This window comes from Serinus canaria, chromosome 11 (genome assembly GCF_022539315.1).
Source record: "Serinus canaria isolate serCan28SL12 chromosome 11, serCan2020, whole genome shotgun sequence".
Lineage (NCBI taxonomy): Eukaryota > Metazoa > Chordata > Aves > Passeriformes > Fringillidae > Serinus > Serinus canaria.
The window spans coordinates 17,116,192-17,143,041 of record NC_066325.1 but is presented as its reverse complement, the minus strand read 5'-3'; the positions used below and the strand labels follow the sequence as shown (position 1 = coordinate 17,143,041).

At 42.4% G+C, this 26,850-nt stretch overlaps 2 protein-coding genes across 3 annotated transcripts in view; one reads left to right on the top strand and one right to left on the bottom strand.

The window, feature by feature from the left end:
* SDR42E1 (short chain dehydrogenase/reductase family 42E, member 1) overlaps positions 1–26,850 on the top strand; it is a 1,031,186-nt gene that overhangs the window by 366,131 nt on the left and 638,205 nt on the right. The window lies entirely within an intron of this gene.
* CDH13 (cadherin 13) overlaps positions 1–26,850 on the bottom strand; it is a 438,545-nt gene that overhangs the window by 27,732 nt on the left and 383,963 nt on the right. For both annotated transcript variants that reach the window (XM_009090753.4, XM_018914682.3), the window contains exons 9-11: positions 24,979–25,161; positions 23,747–24,000; positions 4,510–4,652 (exon numbers count right to left, since the gene is read on the bottom strand). In XM_009090753.4, coding sequence (XP_009089001.1) covers positions 4,510–4,652; positions 23,747–24,000; positions 24,979–25,161 — 580 coding nt within the window. The remainder of the gene's footprint in view (positions 1–4,509; positions 4,653–23,746; positions 24,001–24,978; positions 25,162–26,850) is intronic.

Here is a 26,850-nt window from a genome sequence, read left to right as displayed (position 1 = left end):
CAGAGCTAACTTATTTCCTGCAGTGGAGTGACTCCATTTTCTAAGCCCCTTGCATTGTTCCTGTCCTACTGATAAAGTGATATCCCCCCCAAAAAAAAAAAAAGATAAAGATGTGACAGGTTTGTACAAAGAAGCACCAAGCACAAAGCTCCAGGTTTTACTTGTGACAGAAATATCCTGCATTTTAGAGATAAAAAAAATAAAAATAAAAATGCCCTGGCACTTGCTCCCTGCACTGAAGTGTAATAACCAGGAGTCAGATGGGGCTGGTGACAGGTGGAACTGACATCAGCAAAAGGGGATGGAAAACGGAAAAGGAAAAAAAAGGAAAAAAAGGGAAAAAAAAGGGAAAAGGAAAAAAAAGGGAAAAGGGAAAAGGAATAAAAAAGGAAAAAGGAAAAAAAGGGAAAAAGGAAAAAGGAAGAAGAAAAAAGGAAAAAGAAAAAAAAGGGAAAAGGAATAAAAAAGGAAAAAGGAAAAAGGAAAAAAGGGAAAAGGAAAAAGGAAAAAAGGGAAAAGGAAAAAAAGGAAAAAGAAAAAAGGGAAAAGGAAAAAGGAATAAAAAAGGAAAAAAAAAAGGAAAAGAAAAAGGAAAAAGAAAAGGAAAAGGAAAAAGGAAAAAGAAAAAAAAAGGAAAAAGGAAGAAAAAAGGAAAAAGAAAAAAGGAAAAAGAAAAAGGAAAAAGGATCACTGCTTGCTGCTGTCTCCACTCCTCCCCCAGGACAGCAGTCGAATGAAAGGTCATTTTATAAAGGGGTGAGCATGGGACACAATGGACAGCAGAACCTGTTCTGTCAGCATGCAAATGGCATGAACTCGAAACAATATTTGTATTTATGTTTTAGAGTTTGGCTCGTGCCCTTCATCAGTGGCTGAAGGGTTTGTGTGAATTTAGAGTTTTTCACTATAAATCTGTTGAAGATGACCACAGGTGTGACAGTGCCTGCTCTGCTGGGAGCTGCTCTGGGTGCCTGCTCTCTCTGCTGGGCATTCCCTGTGCCTGAGCTCTCTGCAATTCCAGGGCAGGGCAGTAAAGCCTGTGGCAGCTCAGACTTCCTCAGCACCTGTGCCATCTCAGATTTGACCCAGAGATCAGCTGAGAGGCCAAAGGAAATAAAAACCTCCACTGAATGCTTTTGAAGAAGGAGTTTCTGCTAAAGTATTCCTTTTTTTCCTCTCCTCCCTTCTCACCACAAATCAGTTAGCCCAAGCAAATGACTTGCTCTATTGGAAATGCCTCTAAATTTTCACTTTATTACCCTATTTCATTTGGCAGCTCTTAATCCTGCTGTTGGCTGCCCTCTCACTGAGAAGTCCCAGGCATATTCCCTGGCCTTAGACAGGCTCCACTTATTAACCTGAAGAGAGAGGTCTGCAGTCTGAGGACAATGCTGCTCTAAAGAGGTGCAGATAGTTATGTTCAATCTGATTTTTTCCCCTTTTTCAGATACCACCACCTTCTTTTAGAGTCCTGCAGTAATTCTGTATTCATTTCCTTTCATTTCCCCCCAGTTTGGTTTCTCATCTAATGCAATATTTCAAGTTGGACATTAGCTCTGATGGCTGCAGAGATAAAGTGGGTCTCCCAGCAGGGCTAGATCACAGTCTCAGCCTGGAAACAAGTTTGGGAACACTTCCCAGGGGTGCTGTCAGCCCCAGCTGTCCCTGCAGGGGCAAGGCACAGCCCCAGCCTGTTGAGATCAACCCTAAAACTTCCTTGGCTGCTTTAGCCAGACCACCCATCCAGGCCAGCAGGAAATTTCCCACTTCCCAGCCCATCTCTAAGCTGAATTTGCTCCCCAAGCTGCCTGGTAATTAATGCAGAGGTGATGCAGGGGTTGCACAGGGTTAATATCAGCTCCTTGAGTTCTGCTGGTTATTCCCACTCCCACATTTGGCAGGGCTGCCCATGGCTGCAAAAAATCATTATTAACCCCTTGGCATGGCAGTCCTGAGTGCACAGTGTGGTTTGTGATCTCTGCATTGCCAGGAGTCAGTGCTGGGCAAGATGAACTCCTGCCCTGACCCAGCCTCACAATCACAAATAAACACAACTACAGGGGCTGCAAACTCCTGCACTGACAGAGCCTCACAATCACAAATAAACACAACTACAGGGGCTGCAAACTACTGCACTGACAGAGCCTCACAATCACAAATAAACACAACTACAGGGGCTGCAAACTCCTGCCCTGACCCAGCCTCACAATCACAAATAAACACAACTACAGGGGCTGCAAACTGCTGCACTGACCCAGCCTCACAATCACAAATAAACACAACTACAGGGGCTGCAAACTCCTGCACTGACCCAGCCTCACAATCACAAATAAACACAACTACAGGGGCTGCACTGACAGAGCCTCACAATCACAAATAAACACAACTACAGGGGCTGCACTGACCCAGCCTCACAATCACAAATAAACACAACTACAGGGGTTGCAAACTCCTGCACTGCCAGAGCCTCACAATCACAAATAAACACAACTACAGGGGCTGCAAACTCCTGCCCTGACACAGCCTCACAATCACAAATAAACACAACTACAGGGACTGCAATCAGAATCCCAAGTGAACAGGATTTCTTTGCTCTGCTGCTCAGCACAGCTTCCCCTTCTCTCATTTTTCCAGAATGGAAAAAAAAAAAAACCAAACCAAAACCCAACTGAGAATTAAAAGCAGTGAAGATCTGGGCTTAGAATAAATGAGTAAGGCCTAATTTGCAGCATAAAGGTGTCCCCCAAAATCCACATTACTCAGGCTGCTTCTCACTCATCTCCTTTCTCCATCTATGGTCTGTGACAATATCTGACTTCACCTCTAAAACACAACTTTGTCCTTGGGGTAACCCCTCAGTAATATCCCACATTTTTACTTTCATTGTGAGATGACATTTCCCAGTGCACCTGATGTTGAGATGCATTAAAAAAAGAAAAAAAAAATCCAATAGCAAGCAAAAGACAGAAATATGTTTAGTGCTATGTTTCCCCCCAGAAATTTCCTAAAGAAAATATGTATGTTAATATATAAGTAAATCATCTCCTCAGCAGAATTTTTTTCTGTTACACTTAAGGCAATATTTTCATCCTCCTGTCAGGCCCTGCAAATGTTCCCTGAGTCATGTGCTTGCAAAAATGTAGAATTACTCTCTTAAAAAGAGCATTTTACAATTCATCACTGGTGCTAAACCAGCTGCAGCTGTGAAAAAGTGTTAGCATATTAGCTGTTATATTACAGGCAAATCTTTTATTTATTTTGTGCCTTTAGCTCGGGAGATTTGGAATGTTCAGGGTTTTCTCTTTCTTCCTCTGCTCCAGAGTCACTCCCTGGATTTTCCTCAGATAGCTTAATTTGGATTCTATTTGACAGGAGGAAGTTTAGTACACACAATATGCAAAAAGTGTTGCTTTTTGACAAGGAAAAATTGTTGCTTTTTATTGTCACTGTCATTGTATTGAGTAGATTATAATCCAGCATATCAAGGATGAGTTGTTATTGGTATTTAAGTGCCTCAGGCAGGCTGACTGCTCAAATATTGTGAAGAAATTAACTCTGATTAGGATGATTTATTACACTTCCAAGAATGTTTCTAGACTAATTATACCTAACATTAAGACATCAGTGTAGGAATAAATCTGTAAGGTATAAAGCTAAATTAAAGCTTTTATAAATTTGAAGTTTCAAGTTAATTCCTCTTCTGGTTTCCAAAATGGTCTCTAACACACTTAGGTGGCCATGCAGAGAAGCGCTGCAGCACTGCTTAATTTTACATGTGTGATGCCTTGGGAAGGCTGAGCTGGAACAGAGGCTGGGCAGAGCTAAATGAAACAGGGATTTACTGAAAGGATCTCCTCCATGGATCCACCTGGGCAGCACAAGAGCCCAGCCTGGGCTGCACCCAAGGTGAACCAAAATGAACCCAAGATGAGCCAAAATGGTCCCAAAATGAACCCAAGGTGAACCAAAATGGCCCCAAAATGAACCCAGGGTGAACCAAAATGGCCCCAAAATGAACCCAAGATGACCCAAAATGGCCCCAAAATGAACCCAAGGTGACCCAAAATGGCCCCAAAATGAACCCAAGATGACCCAAAATGGCCCCAAAATGAACCCAAGGTGACCCAAAATGGCCCCAAAATGCCCGAGCGCTCCCGGGGTCTCTCCCTGGGATCAGCTCTGCTCCATTCCCACCTTGCAGTTCATTGTCCCAGCCCAGCTTTAGCCCAGGCAGTCCCAGCCTTGTTTTTCTCTCTCCAGCCCACGGGGTTTGTGCTCCTGGGCTGAGATTTGGCTCATTTGTCCTTGGTGCCCAGCTGGAGCAGGAATTGTTTTGTCTCCCTGCTCTGTGCACAGAGCTCCCCATGCCCTGATGGGAACCCAGCCCCACACACTAAAGCAGCACAGAGTGTGAGAAATAGCAAAGCCAAGCCCTGAGGCCTCATGTGCAGCTTTCAGAGCAGAGCATTTCCAGCAGGGCATGCAGGGTTTCTCCCCAGGGTCACTCACCACTGTCGATGGCCAGGAACAGAGCAGTGTAGACGTTGTTGTGCACAAAGGGAGATTCCCTGTCCAGCACTGCCGTGGTGCCCACGGTGCCGTTGGTGGGGTTGATTTCCAGCCACCCTGCTGGGTCCTTGTACACTGAATACCTGAACAAAAGTGCAGAAGTTGTTGGCAAATCATAGATGTGAACATCAAACAAAGGCATTGCTGCAAAGGAATCTCACCCAGTGGCTTCCACAGTGGATCTCTTCATGTTGCAAAACCACCTTAATTTTACCTTATGCCTTGCCTTAGAGACAGTGTTGTTAGAAGTTTGAGTCAATTCCTTTGCACATATACACATATATATGTGCCAAAGTTTAGCAGAGAAATCAATATTTAGGATATTATTTAGGACCTGTTTCCCAGGGCTGTGTTATACAGCCAGAACCCTTCCAACAGCCTCTGCACCCTCACTGACCTCCTGAATCCTCTCACAGACCTCCTGTTTCCAGACTCAAAATTCCAACTGGACCAGAAGCTGGGTTTTTAATTTACATTTGAGTGGTTTTAATTTCTTTTTTTCTTACCATTCGTTATTTTGGGTGAGCTGGAAATGTTCTTAATTGTGGGGAATGGTGGCAAAAAGAGTCAGACAATGAATTCACCAGGTCTGGGGGAGGTGGTTACACCCAGCCCTGTTTGCACACTCTTGTTCTGCACTCTGGGATCTGGAGCTTCCTCCTCCTGCTGATTAAATCCAGCCACATCCACATTGCCTCAATCAGAGTTTGGGAATGCTGTCTTCAAGATGCCTCAATAGGAAATTCCCTGGTGTGCTTTATTCCCTTTAATCAGCACAAATATTCAGGCCCCCAAACTGGAAATGTTTAGAGAGATTGTGGAGTTTACACCCCAGGAACTTCCCTGAACTTGAATGGAGCAATAAATATAAGAATGTTCATGATTAGGGCCTAATTCTATACTCAGTTAAATATAATAAGGAAAGAACAACCCAGAGCTGAATTAACTGATACCAATTCCCTCTCCGATTAAATGTGTTAATATTTTAAACCAAAACTCCAATCATATGATCAATACCTGGGATAATAACCTGTTTATCTTTTTTGTAGTGAATTGTTATAGGTCATAAACCACCTTACAACCTTTTATGGACATTTTAAATTACCAGTAATTGACATGGAACCTGTTATTATTTAATGAGTCTGTGCCAAGGCAGTGCCTGACAGTGGCATCCACCTGGAAGTGAATTTATCTGGAAGTCCTGTGTGATAACATTGCAAAAAAAAAAAAAAAAAATTAAAAAGTATCATTTCAAATATGAGGGAACAAACAAAAACAAGACATTATTGAGGGGGTAAAAAACAAGGTAAAATGAAATACAATTCCAGCCTCCAACAAAGTGCTGACAGACAGCCCTGCCCATGCTGCTGCTTTTGACCACAACTTTGCTTCAGGCTTGAAAAATGAAATTTCCTGGGGGCTGCTGAGCCTGACTGGGGTGCACAGGAAAATTCAGGTGCTCAAGGAGCCAGAGTGAGCATCAAAACTTCAGCACATGCAGCCAGGAAAAATTACACATCTTTATGAGCTCTTATGATGGTAAGATAACTTAAAGAGCAGATCTGGCAACCAGAAACTTTTGGAATTTATGCAGAAAAAGAGATAAATAGGGAAAATAGTTGGCTTATTTATGCTGGCAAAAAAAAAAAAAACAACAAAAAACTCAGAGGTTCACCACTGGCATCGCCAGGAGCAGAAATTATCCCCTAGGGAATATGTGGGAAGGAATCAAAGGAAAGCATTAGTGCACAGTGAGATGTTCCATCAACCCAACACGTCCTTCCTCTTAATAGCCATTTAAACATTAATCAATACCTCAGCTTCATCTCCCACAAAAATGAGTGCCTGGAACAGCAACAATGCAGATCATTTCATTTCACTCCTTTGTTTCTGATTTTATTGTTGTTTTTATGACTTTGCACCAAAGGTATGCACAAAAATATGGAGCAAGGGCAGCCTAAACAACTCCTGGTCTATTGCAAAACTGCAAATTCTCAATTAACCCCGAAACCATTTCAGAAGATTCAACACTTCTAAAGTAATGAGAGTGTAAAATGGATTGCATTGTCTTCCCTGATTGCTCTACAAAGCACTGTTGGCTGTGCAAATAAAAACCTGGATTGTATAACCTGTGATTTGGCACAGGATATTCTAAAAGTAGCACTTTGTCTTTCCCACCCCATTTTTACTTATTCTGAGAGCATATTGCAGTCCAGGATGATTGGGTTTTGTTCCATTTCTTGAGGGCTCTGCTAGCAAAGGTTTAGAATGGACCCATGATAAAAACCATGACAAGACCAGAAGTTTTGAAGGCAAAGATTCACTTCTGCCTTGGTGGGATCTGATTGCACAGCAGCTTTTGAAATCAGACCATTTTTAGGTGGTTAAACACGAGCTTTTCTGCAGGGACCTGCTGCATCTCCATCCTGAGCACAGTGTCACAGAGCTGTGCCCTCTGCTGTGCCAGCTCCCTGTGCTGTGGCCTCATTCTGCTCTGCAGCACTGCAGTTTGGTGCTGCTCATGGAGTTTGTTTCATTGTGGGTTTTTTCTTTTAATTTTAAACTGTGCCAACAGCTCCCAGCTCCCGAGGGCTTGTGTGACAAGAGGGAAGGGAAAGTGGGTGAAACCCATTCTGTCTGTGCCCTCCTGGCTCTGGGTTCATGTCCTGCTGTTGTCTAAGGCAGGGATTGCACAGAGAGCAGCAGAAGCAGCTCCCTGAGAGTGGGAATGGTCTGCTCCAGTGTTTGAGTGCACACCTTAAACACACACCTCCAACGAGACACAGAGAGGCTGTGGATGCACAGCAGAGCACAACCCAAAATCTGCACTTGGTGCAGAGCTAAAACAGAGAAGCAGATGTATGGAAATGATTTAAAAATTATAAATGGCATTACATCAAGGCTGGTTGAAAAATCATGAGGCACTACCCCTGGGAAAAGTTCAAGAGTTTTTTGGGACAGACTGGTGCAGCAATTTCAGCACAAATATCCAACCCAGGGAAGCAATGGTGCTTCTCAGAGAAAGATAAAAACCCATCCAAAATATAAGTGCAGCATTAAAAATCTGGATGAAAACTCTACTGTGCTCTACACGGGGATGACATAATGCAGAGTTTTAGAGATCAGCCTGCTTCCCACCGAGCTCCCTCTTCTCCACTGTGCTCTCATTACCTTTTGCCTGCACTAATTAGGGCAGCATATGGCACCAGGAAGAGCAGAGAGGGAACCTTATTGCGGCACAGCAATTCTGCAGCTGAACCACACTCCACACTCATTACTGGGGACACACTGCAGATTTTCTGCTCTTTGGCCAGGAGATAACAAAGCTGCTCCTGCTCCCTGGCTGGGCTGGGTTATGAGCTTTGGGGAGGCCAAATATATATATAAATATATAAATATATAAATATATAAATATATAAATATATAAATATATAAATATATAAATAAATATATATAAATATATAAAAATATATAAATATATAAATATATATATTTATATTTATATATTTATATATATAAATATATATGTGCATTCCAAGGCTGGGAATGTAGGTAAATATATGTGTGTATATATATATATATATATATTATATGTACACACATATATATACATGTACATTCCCAGTCTTGCACAGCTGGGTCTCAGATTCCTATCCCATGTGAAATGAACAATACCAGCAATTCTCTAATGTAGATTCTAGTAATGTCACTATACTGATATTTGATTTTGTAAAGATCATTTTGACACTGCTTCCAAGATTGTATTGTTTTGGGGGTTTTTTTGTTTGTTTTGGTTTTTTTGTTGTTTTATTTTGCTGGATTATTTTTGGGGTTGTTTCTCTTGTTTTTTTTTTTTTTTTTTTTTTTTTTTTTTTTTTTTTTTTTTTTTTGTTTTGTTTGTTTTCCTTTTTTTTTAAATTATTTAAAAATGTTTGTGGCATTAAAGCCATTGGAAGAATGTTGTTGGAGCAGCTGTGGGCTTTCATTTTCCAAGGCCAGGTTGGATGGGGCCTGGAGCACCCTGCTCTGGTGGATGACATCCCTACCCATGGCAGGGGCTTGGCATGAGATGACCTTTAAGGGCTCTTCCAACCTAAACCATTCTGTGATTCACTTCTTTCCCAGATACTGGAAAACAATGGGGATTGATTAGATGCATTAATCACGAGGTGCAGGTGAATGAAGGGGTTTGGATTCCATTTTTTACTCAGCTATAAAGCCACTGCCCTAAAATCTGCTGCTGCAGCCCCAAACACAGCGTGGTCCAGGGCAGGGACTCCTGGTCCTTGGCACAAAGCCTGTCCCAGCAGCACAAGGTTTGGGACACCTGAATTTCTCTCCATCACAGGTAAAGGACTAAAAGGCAACCAGAGGATTTCATTCCAAAGGGGGGAAAAGCCCAAATGTTTCATCACACCAGGTTATTGAGACAAAACATGAGCATTTAGACATCTCAAGAGCTGCAGGCCAGGCTGTGAGAGAACTGCTGAAGGGAGCAGTGGTGACCCCACCAAGGGGCTCTCCCAGACCTGCTGCTGGCAGTAAATGTGGTCATGCTGGTTCCTGATCCCCAAGGCTTTCAGAGCTCTCTGCAGCTCTGACTTGGGGTTCCACAGGATCCCAGAGCGGTTGAGGCTGGAAGGAACCCCTGGAGGTCACCACTGACAGCTTTCAAACCTTTTGTGAATTGTAAACCTCACTGGGTCTGGCCTAAACCCTGGCCTAAAGCCACTCCTTGTAACCACACTCTATTAACACAGCTGACCCAAAAGGGGCTGTTAGAAAGTCAGAGAGGAAAATAAAATCCAAACCATCCTCTGCTTCCCTGTGCTCATCTTTGATTTACACACCCCAGCTACCAAGCCAAGCCTAGGCAGGCTTCTTTACCATTAAATGAACAGATTTGAATCTGGATTTAAATGCATTAAAAGTGTGAATTTGGATTTAAATGCATAAAAAGTGTGGCTGGATGCTACATGAGCAGCAGGCAGAGGAAAACCTCCTGCAGAGACTCAAGTTATTTGGGCTAGATTCTTTAAAAAAAAACCAAAATTAAAAATGTACAAAACCAAATTTAACTGAAATCAACACTATTATGAATCAGAATAAACATATCGTTAAGGAAATCTAAAACCTTTCCTGGAAACACTGTTGAGGAAGGTGTTAGATTTTTAAACTCACCAAAGATTTTAAACTCAATGAAGATTTTAAACTCACTGAAGATTGAGGATTAATGCAAGAGCCACTGTTTAGCTTTGTGGAACACATTTATGGCCTTGCAGTATTTTCACAGGCTGGAAATGTCAACCTGGAGTAGAATTTAAAAAAAATTAAAAATTAACTCCCCCCATCAGTGTTGTGCCACGAGTGACTGTGCATTTTTGGTCGCTGGAAATGCAAGTTTCACTGACAACCTGGGCACACCCCAGGGTGAATCCATCAGCTCCGCACATGGGCACCACAGCTTTGGTAGGAACTCCCTGCTGCAGCTTTTCCCTGGGTGATCCCAGAGTGCCCCTCGAATTCCTGGGAGTTTATGCCCAGATTTAACCTGCAGATGCTTTGTGCTGATCTGTTGGAACCATGGTTAATGAGAATTTTAGAATTTTAAGCTTTCTGTGCTGCACTGACCCCCAGCAGAACACTGCATTGACCTGAGACCGTGGAGAAGCTTCCAGTGTGGAGTTTGAAGAGAAGTGTGTGATATCACATGGTGGAAAACTCAGAGTTTAAGGGTTTAGAATACAGTAATAGATATAAAGCAAAAGGGAGGTTTTAGGGTGGAGGCTGCTCCTTCTTCAGCTTCTTCTCCCTGGGTTTGGGTGGTTTTGTGCAATTGGATAAAAAAGTCCCCATTGTGGGCCATGGGTAGGTAGTTATTAAGTTAAAAGTAAAAATAATTGAGGTGTCATTTCTTAATTGGACAGTTGATCCTTAAAAGGCCTTGGAGAGAGAGAGATGGGGCTCCATTTTTAGTTTGTTGGAGTGAAGAGCTGCAGAGCTTAGGGTTGGTGAGATTGTGACAGAGAAAAGAACTAATAAACATCTGAGTCCAACAAGAAATACCCTCTCACAAGACAAAAAGAAGTTCAGACTCAACATCAATCCTGTCTGAAGAGGCAGCAGAGCTCCAGTGCCAGCCTAGCCCTGGCTTCCATCACAATTCTCAATCTCCAATGGTACCATCAAAACAGAATGAAAAATCAGATGAAATTCAGTTTGCAGTCCCCTGCCACTGAGAAATGTCAAATGAGAAAATGGTTGACTAATTAGTTAGTTGTGTGGAGAAATAATGGTGTAAACCCCTTGGTAAACATGAAAGTAACAGGAGAGCCATTGCAACTCGAATAATAAAATAAATCCAATCTCAAAACCTTCAACAATTAATCAAATCAAAATAATAAAACTGTATTAATGATGTGGTTAAATAAAATGTTCTGGAAATGAAAATATTTTTCATTATTGTACAGTCTTTCAAATATTTCCCTCTGCTGAAACCTAATTTTCTCTTTTTCTTTCCTTTGGGGCAAAAAACCCTCTAGAAGCTGAGGTGTAAAAAAACAAAAAAAAAAATTAAAAATCCACAAACTCATTTATGTATGTTTTAATCAGAAGTGATTAGGGCTATGGTTAAATGAAGCCAGAGGCCATAACTATCAGAATTATTCCTAAAGCTAGGGAATAATACACCATATCTGGGACTAACACACTGGTATAATCAGGTTGTTACTGTTAGAATAATTGTCAACACATGCAAATCAGTAAAAGTTTTCTCATTGTAGCAATTGTGCCTCAAAAGCTAATCAGCATCAGATGAGCTTCAGGGTCTTTTACAAACTACCCAGAGAAGGATTTTGGCAGCAAAACTCCATCCAGGTTTCTGCACATGCCTGTTCTGTGTGCCTGTGCTCCCACGGCAAATCCATTTGCTGTCCAACCACTGCCCTGGTAGCTCTTGAAAAACTGGGAAATTTTAAAAGAGCCCAGCAGACCCAGCAGTGAAATGTCAGTATTGAACACAGCTGGGAAACAGCACATTTCCCAGCTTCTCCAGTTCTTTTTTCCCTAAGGGATGGGCAGAAAGGAGGTTGGAAGTGGCTCAGGCTGGGAAGTTTTAATCTATCAGGATCAATACAATTCCTGCTGGGCTGTGGCTGCTCCCAGGCAAGGATTGCTCTGGCAGCTCCCAGGGAGCCCCAGCTGTGCCCTGGCTGATTCCAGAGTCCCCCAGGAACCCCTGGCCTGGAAACAGCTCCCACAGCAGCTCCCAGAAGGGCAGGGCAGGGCAGGGCAGCACCATCCACATCAGAGCCTGCAGCCAAACACGGATCCAAACTGATCCCAAAATGCACCCAGCCATGTCCCAGCCCTGGCCCCCACTGGCTCTGGGCTCTTCTCTTCAGCAAGGAAGGGAATCTGTCTCTGGAAATGAATTTCCAAGAGGGAAGGGTAGCAAGAGAGCAAGATGGTGTCAGCACAGGCTGTGTGTGTGCCAGTGCAAAGCAGAGGAGCCTCAGGGCAGAGGGAGAGCAGCACACACCCCTGGGCACCTCCAGCTGCCCCCTGCACACCCCCTGCCTCTCTTGGGGCCTTTTCTCATCAGTGCTTCACAAAGAATTCCAGCCCAGGGCCAATCTGGAGGACACTGGGTATCCCAGCAATGGGGAAAAACACCTTGGCACTGGGAAAATAAATAATAATGAAGTCTAGGACTACCACAGGCCTTTCTCCCAGGAGCAGGAAATATCAAGGGGGGCATTTTGGGAATTAGATCCTGGAGATTTAGCAGAATTTCTTCCTTTGGTACTAAATATTAACAGAATTTTCTGACATTTAGGAAGGAAAAATTGTTCACAAACAGAAGAGACACAAACAGTGTCTCAGTCTGAACATTCACACAGGGGATCCCTGGCTGCTCCCAAGGCACTCAGAGTCATTAACAGAAGGACTTTTCTCCATCCTATCCCTTACCACTTGAAGCAGTTTTTATTTCTATAGTGCTAGAGGAGACCCTAGAATGGCTAGGATATTTTGAATATTTTCACTTGCACTTTCATAGCCTAGGAACAAACCCAAAAAGAAAAATAAAAGGGGGGTAACCTAAGGAAGGACAAAATTTACCACTCAATAGATTGGCTGTGCAAGAAGTGGCAATTCAGAAAGAGAAGTTTTTTCTGGAAGAATTACACCCATGAAGAACATAGTGTCTTTGAAATAAGCTGTGAAAAAAAAAAACCCAAATCTTAATTTAAAACTTACTATTACTCAGGACTAAATGTGCTTGTTCTTCACATTATCAGATGGTAATTTAATTCTTCTTTGGATATTATGCACTCCCATTATTAACCACGTTACTGAATCTCTCCCCTCCCCTTTCCTTTTCTTGTTATTGATGTTACCAGGCTGGAAAGGGTTTTTTTCTTGATGGGTATTAATTTTATTTTCTGCTTGATACCCATTGCATTCAGTGGGTATAAAATGAGGTACAAATACAGTGCTCTGGGAACTGAATGTATTTCATCTCCTAAAATTACAGGATGCCCAGGTTTTGCCCTGGGTTGGACACCTAGGAGTTAAATTTCTCTCACCCTTTTCCCTTGTCTTTTGGGATCTGAATGTTTTGCCAGCCACCTCCAATGCAGGCCCAGAGCATCATTGTGAGGTGAATTTTAATGTTTCCATTTGACAGGCAAAAAAACCTGGAAGCCTCAAAACCTGTAAAATTTTAGTTTAAAGGATCTGGGCTTTTCTGCCCCTCTGAAACGACAGAAGCTCTAATGAACAGACTCACCTGGCTGCACAAAGAAGGGCTTGTTCAAAAGCACTGTTATGCAAAGATTAAAGCCATCAGGGGCTTTTCCTTCTTTTTCTTTTTCCTTGCACTTCAAAACCTAAACTCTGCAGCAGCTTCCATGAGTCAACTGACTTAACACCCCTGACATGGACACCTGCAAAACTGAGACAGTGCTGCTTTCTTTCTGGGCTAAAATGTTTTTTAAACACTGGTTAATGACTTAGAAACTTCCAGGGCCAGAATCTGCACACCCTGTTCCCCTACAAATAGAAAAATTCCTTATTTTAGTCCTGAACCATGATCAGATGAAGGCTGGGGCTGCATTTGTGTCAAATGCTACCAAGGACCCAGGGCTGAATCTCCAGAGAGGCTGGGCCTTAGGAAATGAGAATTCTTGTGGGAATTTCCCATGTGCAAGAGAAAACAGCTCTGTGCCAGAGCCATTGACACAGGGCATTGTGTACAAATCCTGCAGGGTTTGGAGCATGCAGTGAAACCTGGGTGAGAAGGGCTGGCATCTCCAAGGGGATGTGGAGCTGAGCACTACCCAGGGGAGCTGCCCAAGGGATGCCATGGATAGCAATGATCTGGCTCTGTGCAGGGCATGTCTCTGCAGGTGGATTTACCCAGAGTATAATGGTCACAGAACCAGGAAGAAGTCAGTCCCTAATTCAGTAATTCACATTTGAACCAAGGCTGAATCTGCAGGCTTACTGCTGCTTAACAAAGTGCATAATTTCACTCTTGCTCAGAAACTACTTTGCAGAAATTGGCATCCTTATTACAGAGTTAATAGAAAAAAATTCCAATTGAACTCCACAAAGCGTTTTTCCTCTTACAGTAACATTGCAGAGCTCCATTTAGTAAAAATGAGTGCTTAAAGCTTCTGACAATTTCTTCACTGAACTTCAGTTCCACTCCAAGGATAGCCAGCAGTGAGCCTGAAAGGAGAAGGGGCCTTTGTACCTTGAAATGCACAGGCTGGGGCTGCCTTGCCTCTGAGCAGGGGCTGTGAACACAGGACAGGAATTCTGTGCTTGGGAAAGCTCCTGCACATGGAAACCTGATCCCAGATTCAGCAGGAATAAAACAGGAATTCTGTGCTTTGGGAAAGCTCCTGCACATGGAAACCTGATCCCAGATTCAGTAGGAATAAAACAGGAATTCTGTGCTTTGGGAAAGCTCCTGCACATGGAAACCTGATCCCAGATTCAGTAGGAATAAAACAGGAATTCTGTGCTTTGGGAAAGCTCCTGCACATGGAAACCTGACCTCAGATTCAGCAAGAATTTTGCCAGTGAATTGGAAGTGTCCATGATTTATTCTGTCCTTAGTCTGGAGATGTTAAATCAATGAAGTGTGGCCAGATGTGCCAGAGAACATCTGCTCAGCGCCATCCAAGAGCTGTACTTGCTTTAGAGACACAGGAGCTGAATTGCTTCATTAGACACTTTCCCTTCATGGCCCCAGCCTTCCCAGAAATCTTTGATTTCAGTGCTGGGGTCTGGAGCTTTTGCCACCATGTAAAACACCACTGGTCCCTGGAGCTCCAACAATCACACTTATAAGCAGCCCAAATAAATTTCTATCAAAGCACCACTGAAAGCTGTAACCACACACAAAAATCAAACCCAGCTGAGTGAGACTCCAGAATTCAACAGCTTTAAAACATTAAGAGAAATTCAAACCACCCTTTTCCCCATCAACACAACTCCTCACACTGTGTCCTCAAAACTTGATAGCTAACTTATTATAATCAAGATACTCTTTACTTCTTCCAGAGACAAAATCCTGCCTTTTCTGAGGCTGGAAGAGAACAGTAATGACAAAGTGAGTTATTGTCTGGATCTGCCTTCCACTGCAAGCATAACTTGTGACTGATAGATCTTATTGTTATATTTCTCAAGAAGATCTGCAATATTGTTTAGGCAGTGACATGAAAAATGTGCCCTATAATTTCACAGTTCACAGCCATTCATTCTGAGTGCTGACACGGTTGAAATCATAATGTGGCATAATATTGTTAGGCAGGATAAAGACAGAGGGTCTAATTAAACTCCCCTTAAATGCTACATTCATCCTTATTAATCAAGAATTCAGGATTCTAAAGGTAACATCAAGGCAAGCTGAAATAGGTGACTGTGGCTTATTTGACTTCATGGAAACACAGATTTTTCAATGCTATCATCCACAGCTTTAATATCAACATATTAAGTATGATTTATGCCAACAGAGGAGAGCAGTGGAAAACTTTAAGAACAGGATCTTTTGACAAGTATTGTCAGGAGTGATGAAATCTAGCTTCAGGTAGCTGGGTTCTGGGCAAAACTATGAATCATGGATTGAGAATTCCTGGGCCCCCTGCTTTAGGTAGCCTTTAATAATTTAATTCAGACACTTCTGCTCTTTCAGATACCCATCAAGGAGAGAGAGGTTGATTTCTTTTCCTCCCCTCAGGAAAGGAACACTGTTTTTTAGACCAGCCAAATTCAGTCTGGATGAAAATTTCCCCCCTGCTCTGCCTCCTGGAGAGGACAAGGAAATAATGCTGTATACCTGTTTATGTACATTAACCTTTGCCCAAAGCTTGGGAACTGCCAGGAAGAGCCCAGAGAAGAGAAGATATCAGCATAGACAAGGCAAGCAGGGAGGCTCCCTCACCTCCCAGCAAGGCAAAAACTGCTGTAACAAAGCTCAGCCCCAGCTGGGATTGGCCTCAGGCACTGAAAATGAAGACATACAACAGCAGCAGAAGAGGGCAAACAGCTGCCCCAACACAGAGGCAGAGAATATCATAAAAAAGGGGGCAAAAAGAATCACCAGAGGGACTTGGAGGTGTCCCTGACTGGGAGAGGCTCTGGAAGCAGCTGGGGAGTCAGGGATGCCAGCAGGGAGGTGCTGCCAGCTTGGTGGCAAATTAAAGCAGCCAGGGAATGTCTGTGAGCAACACAGGGCTGAATGACAGGGGGCAGCTGTCAACATCTGCTCACAGCTGGGGGGAAAGCACCTCCTGCACTCTGCTGTGGGAGCTGACAGAGGTGGAACTGGCCCTCCTGAAGGGTCAGCACCAGCTGCTGGCCACAGCTTCTACAGAGTTTCCACTCTCTCAGCAGTGAAATTTAATTCCAGTTATTTGTTCTCTTCTGTCCCATCTCCTCAGCTCCCACCTGATAATTTTTATTTATTTATTTATGTATTGTTTTTAGTTTAAATCAGCTGCTCCCTCCACATTAGTTCAGTGCTGGTGATAAATGCAGACAGTGCTGGCCAGCTACAAACCACCTTCTGCACAGGGAAAATGGGGCTGATTTGGCTCCTGAGCCATTTTCCCCCTTCCAGAGTCACATCAGTGTGGTTCTGGGTTTGAGAGGAGAACAAAGGAGGAAAAAAGGAGGTACAGCTCCAGAAACAACATTGCTGCTTTCCCTGATTGCTGTAGGCCTAAAGAGTTTGCTGTGTGGGGAAAGAGGGGTCATCTACTTTGCCCAGTAAACAAAAAGTAGAAGTCAGTTTGGTCAAACTAACAAAAAAAAAAAATTTAAAAAATGCAAATGTTGCTATTTTTTCCTTCAGATATTAGTTCTGTGATAATAAAATACAAACATGGCAATGATCACCCACTCAGAGAGTATCAACACCTTCCAGGAGCAGTGTCAGTAAAAGGACTGCTGTGTGAAATGCTCTTGAGCCAGGGGCCACTGAGAACTGCAGCTACAGGCAGTGGGGGAGGGAACTGCCCCAGTCCTTTCTTTCAGAGGTGATTAAATCTCTTTTCTGGCATTGCTTGCTGGGCACCCCAATACCCACAGCTCCCCAGAGCTGGTATTTCTGTGCTTCAGAGTTCACAGAGACAGAAGTGAAAAAACCTTTCTTTGCTTCAAGCAGGTTCTGTCTCTCCCTCCCTTTCCATCTAACTTAAAAAAGAGAAAGGAAGAGAAAAACAGTGTACACTGCTCAATACACAGCAGCTTCAGATCCAGAGATGCACTACAAATTCCCAGTGGCTGGGTTCAGGCAGGCCATCAATAAAACTGCAGAGCCAACTTGAGATGCTCCTGGGTATAACTTACAGTGAAAATCTCTGCTGCTGCATGCTGAGAGCAGGGCTCAGCCATTCATTTGTAACAATGGAGCCATTCTTCTGTCTGCACAAGGAAAACAAATCTCCTGTTGTTAGGAATCAAAGACAAGTCCTTCAGACTCTAGGAGACATATTTAACCATGACTAAGTGTGTTGCTTCCTAAGCATTCACTCTTTAAGTCTTCCCATCCCTCTCTCATTATGTAGTACTTCTGGAAGGGATTGGAGTGTATCCCAAAAAAGCGAATTTATTGACCTCCACCAGCAACAAAAGTGCTTTAAAAAGGCTTGATGTGCAACAAGGTATGCAAAATTGATCCCTTAAGTGGTTGTGAGCAATGTGATGTGAAGCCTCCTCCTTGTTCTCAGGGGGTTCAGGATCTCTGGAAAAATCCTGGCAAGAGACATGAAAAAGGCTTTTTGAATTGTCTTTGTGATTCGTGGCTTATGCATTCTCTGTCTGGAGGGGTGGGGATAGGTGAGGAAAGGAGCAGAATAAAACTCACTTTTTCCAGAGAGTTCTCAGTTTTCTCAACCATTTGAGATTTGGGAGAAACTGACTGAGCTATGAATCCATTTCAGTGTAGTTTCAGCACTACTTTATAGCATTTCAGCCATTTTATTGATTTACACATTTTTTGGACAAAGATCACGGCTGCCATCGATCAGAGTCTGCAACATTTCCACTGATTTCCACCAACCCCAAAGTCAGGATGGTCTCATCTAAACCAAAACATGTCCCAGCAGCAAAAGCTCCAGTTCCCAAAGGCATTGGCCAGCCCATCACCCAGAGGCTCTTGGTGAGGAGACAAACCATGACAGAATCATCAAGGCTGCCAGAGACCTTCGAGATCCACCTGTGTCACTGACAGGTTTTATGAAAAATCTTGGTTTTAAGATTTTTTTCCTCTTGAGAAGTTGAGAGGCCTCAGGAATAAAATGCAAACAATGATTCTCTGCTGCTGTGGGATGCAGCAGGTGGGGCTGGGATTGGTCTCATCTGGTTTTTTCTAATTAATGGCCAATCCCAGCCCAGCTGTCCAGACTGTCTCAGTCACAGACAAACCTTTGTTATTCATTTTTTTTCTATTCTTAGCAAGCTTTCTGATGAAATCCTTTCTTCTATTTTTTTAGTATAGTTTAAATACAATATTTATCTTACAATAACAAACCAAGCCTTCTGAAACCGAGTCAACTTTCTCATCTCTTCCCTCCTCCTGGGACCCCTGTGAACAATGTCACAGAGCTGCAAACCCAGACCCAGCCCTGAACTGCACCCCCACGAGCCACAGCCAGGCACCCTCTGACACCTCCAGATCTGGATCTCCACCTCCTCCCTGAGCAGATTATTCTGACACCTGACCACCCTCCCACTGAACTTTTTCTTTTTTCCCAGTGTCCAATCTGAACCTCCTCTGGGAAACTGAAGGCTCTCTCTCCTCTCATCCTTTCTCTGGAGACTTTACACAAGAGACTCACTACAGCCTCCTTCAAGGCAGCACAAACCACAATCACTCTTAATTCTGTTGGCTTCAGACTCCTCCCTCCCCTGCTCTGATGCTCCAGCATGAAGCCTCATTAATGCTTAGTTTGCAGCACAGAAAAATACAGTTTATATTAAGAAAAACAGAGCCTGTCCCCTTCCAGACAGAGCAGGAGCTGTTGTGTGGAAATGCTGACAATAATAAATGACTTTGCTCCTATTTCCAGACGTGGGAACAGTGTCCCTGTGCTTCCAGGAGCCACCTGTACTCTGTGGGGCAGCTTGCTATAAATATTATACATAAATATTATAAATAAATATTAAACATAAATATTACACATGAATCTATACCTTATTTGCATACAGAGCTTCAGATATCTCTGCAGCCTTTCATGTTCCCATGAAACTCTGAGCAGTTTTGGGTTCTAAGTTCTCCAGCTTCAAATGCTGCATTTGAATTCTGCTTAATGAATTGGATATGCTTTAGAGCTGTAATAAACTTTTCTTGTGAAGATATTGCTGAGGCATTGAGCCACATTGCTTACTGAGAATAAACAATATGTTTACATAAATAATTTAAAATCCAAGAGCACAGTAGGTAATAAAAATATATTGCCATGATAAGCCACGAAAGCAGCAAACAGCACTGCTCTAATTAAAAATTACAAATACACTGCAGTAAACAACTTATTTACACGTAGTTAAAAGTTTAACTAGTGAATATTCTGCACTTGTTGAATCCCAAAAAGGGAAAAAGACTGAAAGCAATCTCTTCACACAGTCAAATATTGAGAACCATGACTGTGTTTAATTAAGAGCTACTGTTAATAATGGGTTTCAGAGTGAGGTTCTTCTTTTAATTTCCCAAGGTAGAAAATGTTATTAAATTTGGCCTTTAACTTCTCATTGACATGTACACTTAAAACTTCTGATTAAAATTTCAGAGGTTGGGAAGAAGTGCCCAAAATTAAACTCTCAAATCTGGCACAAAAATAACAATGGTCCCTGATTAAGAAATCAAATTTCAGAAACTTCATTACTGTTCTATTAATAAATTGTTGGGTTATAATTAAAATGGGGCCTGCTGGATTTCTTTCATTTTTTAATTCTAGAAAAGATGGAAACCGGAGAGAGATTTAAATGCTTAAAATAAGAAAGAAAAAAAGGAAAAAAGAAAAAAAAGAAAGGTCAGTGGGATCTGAGAAATGTGACCCAGCTTGAACAGGTTCTTTTTCTTTCTGGGAGCAAGGAGAGTGGAGCAAACACTGCTTTCCACCTCTTATTTCCAGGATGATGCTGGAATTTTCCTCTGAAAATTCCTCTGGAATTCTCCTGCCAATGGAAAGGGAAGAGCTGGCCCTGTGCAAGCTCTGCCACTCGTGTGCAGACCAAGGGCCACAGCCCCAGCTCTGTCATTTGGACTCTTATTTTTCTCCCTGAAACACATTTTTTGCCAGCTTGTTTCAGCTTTGTAATGAAATTCTTCCTCAGCCTGCAAAAACACTCGAAGCTGAAGAATAAGAAGGAAAATTGCTTCAAAAGTACAGCTGTCTTCAGGAAATTTTACAAAGTGAGCCTCGTTTTTCAGAGATAAGTAATTCGATTCTGATTCAGATCTGCATTGTTCAAAGAATAAATTCAATCTAGCTGCAGACAATGGCAAAAATGCTTTCTCTGCTCTTTTTTGTTGGCCTTGAAATGCATTTATCATGTTATATCTAGTAGAGTAACTAAATTTCCTGATTACAAATAATCAGCAGCTCCTTCCACAGGTTCTATACAGAAAATTAACTAAAAATATCCCTGCAATTGGATATATTTCAGTTGTAACAGGCTGAAAAAAAGAACCCAAAGCCCACCAACATTACTAATGCTCTGCTGGTCTGCCCATTTTGAAGAGATTTATGCTTTGAGGGGGTGATGTGCACAATTCACACAGCACAAACCTGACATTCATTGCTCTGTGCAGACAAAACATTGCTCACTCATGATTATTAATAATCAATTAATCCCCAGACTCATTTAGGAGCCTGTACCATGTAGTCACAGCAAGGACTGATGGCACAGTTAGAGTCTGGGAACCCCAAATTTGGAACCAGTGCTCTGTAAAAGTCCTGCATGTTGTCCCAAACTCTAAACACACAGCTGAGTGTGGGAATGGGAGGTGAACATTTCAGCCACTGAGTGGTTTTGGCTTTTATTCATGGAATTTCACCCTGTCCTTAATTGCAGATGCTGCTCCCATCCCACACTCTGCCTTTTGCACTGCTGGCACCCAGGTGTTCCAACACCTGTCAGCATTAAAACATCCTTGAAAAATGCTGTTTTGTGCTTTCCTGTTGTTTTAGCAATAGGACTGACAGGTATTCAAATCAGCCTTTTCCTGATGCATTCCACCATTTCCCAGATTTCCATTACATTTGCATTATTTTCCTCTAACTTACACAACCACTTCCATTGCCACAGTTCCTTTATGTGATCGTTCCTCATCCCCAGCCCAGTCTAGCTTAATTTTGCTCTTCTTTTCTGCACATAAAAGGAAAAAATAAACATCTTGCTTTTGGCTGTAAGCCTTCCGTGCTTGGCTATGAGGATACAGCAAAACTTCTGGGGAAATTCTCTTTATCTTATGAGTTGGTCAAGATTTGGGGGTTCCTTGGCACCAGCTGTGGTGAACTGCAGAACACCTTTATGTTACTGAACTGTTTACACCACCCTTAAAGCAAACTGAGGAGTATTCAGTGACTCACTGGGTGCCCTTTAAATTCAGGGTCAATCTAGTTTGGAGAAATTCAGCAAAATCAGTAGGTCAAGGGGAAAGTTTTGGGTAATAGCTCCTGCATTGTTGGCTTTGGTAACGAAATCCTAACATTTTCATGGCTTTTCTCTCTTAGCATCACACAGTCAGGTCTTAATGAATGTTAGTTTTCCCATCTCCCATGAAAATTCATGAATTATGGAGAGCACCAATAAATTCATTCCTTAAACTCAGTGCAAAACCCAAAGGAAATAAATACATGCACAAGCCAGGTTCTGAGCAAAGCTGCTGAGGGTCTGGGAAACAACAGAAATTCCGTCCATAGACACAAATTTTTGTGTGTGAAATAAGGAGTCTTTGGAGCAAAAGCTAAACTTAAGAATAAGAAATTATTCATAAATAAATCCATTTATAAAACAAGGGAATTGATGTGCTAAGAATCATCCTGCAGATGAACTGGTGTTGGTGTGGTAGAAGTGGAAGGAGAAAAACTGAACCATTAATGCTATTAACAACATTATCTTTGATGCAGAGGATTGAAACTTTTAATTATCTGCCTTGCCTTTTTCCTCCTCCCTCAATGAGCACACTCCCCTGCCTAAATTCACCTCCTCATCATTCAAACCAAGTCCTTTGCAGTGACATTTTCCCCAAGACTTGCTGCTGACAGAGAACATCTCCAAGATCAGCAGCTTTCTCTACAGGTGTCACACCTCCTGTAAGGATTGCACAATCACTGCTAGATAACCCTGGGACAGCAGAGACATCTCTGCCCATGGTCTGCACTGACAGAGCCATTGCTCACTGCAGCTCTGAAGTCGTTCTCACCAGGAGTTTATCCCCTTTTATACACCCTGAGACCTGGGGGAAATGATACTCACAAGGAGAAATGAAAAATTAAACACAGCTGTAGGTTTTAGTGGTAGTGCCTAACCTGTAATTCTCAAATGCTGAGAAGAGCTGTCTGGAAAGCCAATTTAGTTTTAGAGAACAAAGTGGTTGGGTTTTTTTTTTTTTTTTTCATTTTTCATAGAATCTAAAGCCAAAGGGACAAACCAGGGGGATCAAAATATAAGATGCTGATACCACGTTATACCCAGGCTCGCCCCTTGTGACATGGCACAAGTGTGGGATGATATTATTACAGCACAGAAATAATAATTCATTTTCATTCATCTGGACAAGGCCAAGTCTTAGCCTCCTTTAGCTTTGGTCTTTCACTGTGAAATATTTTCTCAGCTCTTGAAAGTAGATGGACAGTCATTATCTTACTGAGGGACATTATAAATGATCATAAACTGATTTAAACCCTATGTCAAACAGATGCATCACTTCTATAGACATTTTAAACTTTTAAATATCTTCCCTGGCTCTCATGAAGGAAGAGGAATAAACAAGCAGCTTAAAAGTAATTTTGAAAGTTTGTTAAGCCAGGTCTATTCCTTGTGGGACTTGATTGTTCTACTGTAGGAACCTCACGGTGTGGGAAATTATTTTTTCCTGTGTTTTCAATCAACTGAATCTCTAACTGCAGGACAAAACATAGATTGTAACTTCTTACTAAGTTAAACATAATTCTGCACTGGCAGGCAAATTCTTGGGAACATTCCCAGTTAGTGGAGGATGAAAAGGAGGGGGCACAGTGGCATTAATATTTTCTGGAAAAAACCCTTTGCCCAGGATTTTGCTCCTGGGAAACTGAGAAGCCTCAGAGAAAACAATAATAATCTGATGTGCTTCTCCTGTGTTTTGCTGCTTTGAAATGCGTTTGGACATTGTTTACCCACAGGTGATTCACTGGTTCCATGGGAATTGTTTGCACTCTTTGGCTGATCAGGGCCCAGCTATGTCAGGGCTCTGGAAGGAGTTTTCATTGTTATCTTTTTAGCCTTCTGTAAGTCTCCTTTCTCTACTCTTTAGTATAGTTTAGTATAGCATTCTTTAATATAATATAGTACCATTAAATAACAAATCAGCCTTCTGAGCCCATGGAGTCAGATTCCTCACTCCTCCCTGCCAGGGGGCACCCCACCAATAAATGCAAGAGGGCCCTGCTCCCACCTGATGGTCTGGTGCTGCAGGGTGTCGGGGTCGGTGGCGTTGACGGTGAGCACCACGCTGCCCACGGGGATGTTCTCCTGCTTGGTCACTGCCATGGGGTTGGGGTGGAACACGGGGCCCTCGTTGACGTCCTCCACGGTGATCTGCACCGTGGCTGTGGAGCTGGGCCCGTAGGTGATGTCTGGGATCAGCGGGTCTTCGTTCTCCACTTTGATCAGCAGCGTGTGAAAGGCTGAAATCTCGTAGTCTAAAGGCTGCAAAGCACAAGATCAGAGGGCAGAGGTCAAAGACAATGCCTAATGCTTTTTTCCTTTAGCCCACAGCAAACTTGCAGACAGCAGAATTAGCCAGAAGGGAACAAGGACATTCCCTGCACCTGGAACTTGGTGGGAGCTCAGGATTAGACACACTCAGTTCTAAAGGGCGTTGAGGATAATAAGGATAATGGACTTAAAAACCCATGGAGACACTCCCCTGCCCAAGAACCCACATTTTGTTGTCATGTCTCATAGACACAGTTCAATGCTCATCTACACGTGTTTATTTATATGCAACATGTGTTTAACAAACAAATGAGTCACACTCATGACAATAACACAAGCTGCTTTCTCAACTCTTGTCTTGAAACCAAAGGCAGATACATGTATTTGCCATAAGAATTGACAATGCCTCCTCTGAAGCCAAAAAGAGAGCATAATGGCATAGGCAGCAAACAGGGCTGTTTATTTCTTCTTTTTTTTTTTTTTTTTAATTTGTTACATTTGAGACCTAGGATTATTTTCATACAAAGACAGGCAATAAATTTTCCTATGAGATTTTAGAAATGTGGGACCAATCCACTTAAGAACTGTGGATTTAGTCTGAATCCATTCCCCTTTCTTCCCAGCTACTTGCCTGTGTTTTTACTAAGTGAGAATAAAATGGGGCTCTTGAATTCTAATTGTACCTCCAGCAACAACCAAAACTTTGTTGTCAAATGTCATTATTACTTGTGATGCCTACTGCAACCCTGGCTGTTATTTAAGCACAGCAGTAAGGACCAGGCAGTCCTTGTGACTAAAAAAATGAGGTTTCTGTGGCAGAAGAAGGGGTTACACACATACTTTGGACAAGAGCTGGCAGCCAACTTCATATCTTCTAATAACCCATCCCTGCTGTGCCCTGCTTTATGCAGTGAACCCAGGGGAAGGACCTGACAGCAAAAGCACAGGGCAGGAGGGGATTGTTCTTACCTTGACAACAGAGAGCATTCCCTCGTTGGTCTGGGGGTTGGTGTGGATCTCAAAGCTCTGCCCTGGGTTCCCGTTGATGATGGAGTAGACAGCTCTCCACGCCCCGGTGGCGGGGTCGTCCCGGTCACCCACTGTTAAATTCACTATCACACCTGTGACCCCCTCCTTCACTGTGGCCTGGAACTGGGAAAAAAACCAAAAACAACACAGAGGAAATCGTTACCATTTCCATTTAATGACCACACACACACACACACACACACACACACAAGAAATATCCAAGGCAGCATTAATTATTTACCCCAGCAGGAGGAAGACGGAACCCTGGACCGAAACTTTAAATAATGCATTTTCACTTCTGAAAGGTGAGGTGGCACACTTCAGCTGCTCTCCATTAACAGATGGCAGATAAGCAGTGATGGGATGGGAACGGAGCTTGGGACAGTTCTGATCACAGGAAGACAGTTCAGCTGCTATTACTGGAAAGTGAAGCGTGCAGAGACCTGCAGTGCTGCAGAGCTGCATGTATTCCCAGAAAGGGAACTGAGGGAAGAGGAACCTGCCTTGTGCACACCACTTTTGCCTCCAAATCCACTTTTATTTACAAATAAATCCAGTTTTGCATTTCGCACTCTTTTTTTTTTTTTTTCACGAATTATCCCACACACATTCATTTTTCACTTCACCATTATCAAGACACAAAACAGGTCTCACAAAAGCCTTTCCCAGAGCATTTGTTTGAGGGCTTGCTCCAAGACACTCAGAAATAATTGGACCTCATGCTACCACTTTGTCTTCATAACTAAAAGTCATTGCTACTTTCTTTTTGCAGTGGAAGAAGTTTTTTATGACCTTGTGAAATGCATTGCTGGGCGATTCAACCCTGTAAGAAAATTCTAGTTTATTCTCCATCATTCTTATTTATTTAGGAAAAAAAAACATTAAGCAAACCATTGGAAAAGCTTGCAAGGGTCAGACTTAATAACACTCCTCACCTTTCAAGTGCTTGAGGCTGACGTGCTAAAAGCACTGCATTGAAGAGTGATAAGATAATACCTGCTTTGGAGGTGGATAAACCAGGCTGATAACAGACCTAATCCTGAGAAGTGCTGAACATCAGCACTGCCATTACAGATCATTAGGAAATCTTAGCATTTCTAGGGATTAAGCCTTCAAAAGTCCAAAATTACCAACTTTAATGACACAAATAGGTTTTGCTGTACGTGTGCCCCTTAAAAGCTGCATCGTTGGTGACAGTGCATCACTCAAGGGCAAGAGTCACCCAAGTGGCTTCAAGAGCTGAATAAACTAAATGTCATTTCCTCTGTCTTTCAGAACACCAGAAATCAAAACACTGCAGAGGAGTTCGGGGAAATACTGAATCCAGAAAATGGGGTTCTATTAATATATAGATTTCCCAGTCTGGACAAAGAGTAGGTAAAGTGGATTTCCTCAGATGAAAATAAAGAAAAGATGACTCTGTCTTCCCCTGTGTGCAGCTATCTTTGTTTTTTCTTCTTTTTCTAATAGATTGGATTTATCTTCCCAAACCCTTTTTCAATTTTTTTGTATAATTTGAGTGCGTGCATTCAGTTCAAGCTGTCCAGCCTGATTTCATGAAAGGATGACATTAATAACTGGCTATTTCTACCCTCCTTGGTGTATCTAACAAAGCATTTAAAGAGTCTTTTGATTTTGGTGGTTAATATGTAACAGGTTGTGATTGAGCTTTGTTTCAGACAGTTCATTAAGCACATTTGCAGTTTAATTAACTCTAAATGATAATACAACAATATTTTCACTTGCTTTGAAACAAATTAAAAGGAAAACTCTATTAAGAATCTTGGAAATAGTAGAAGAATGATTACCAAG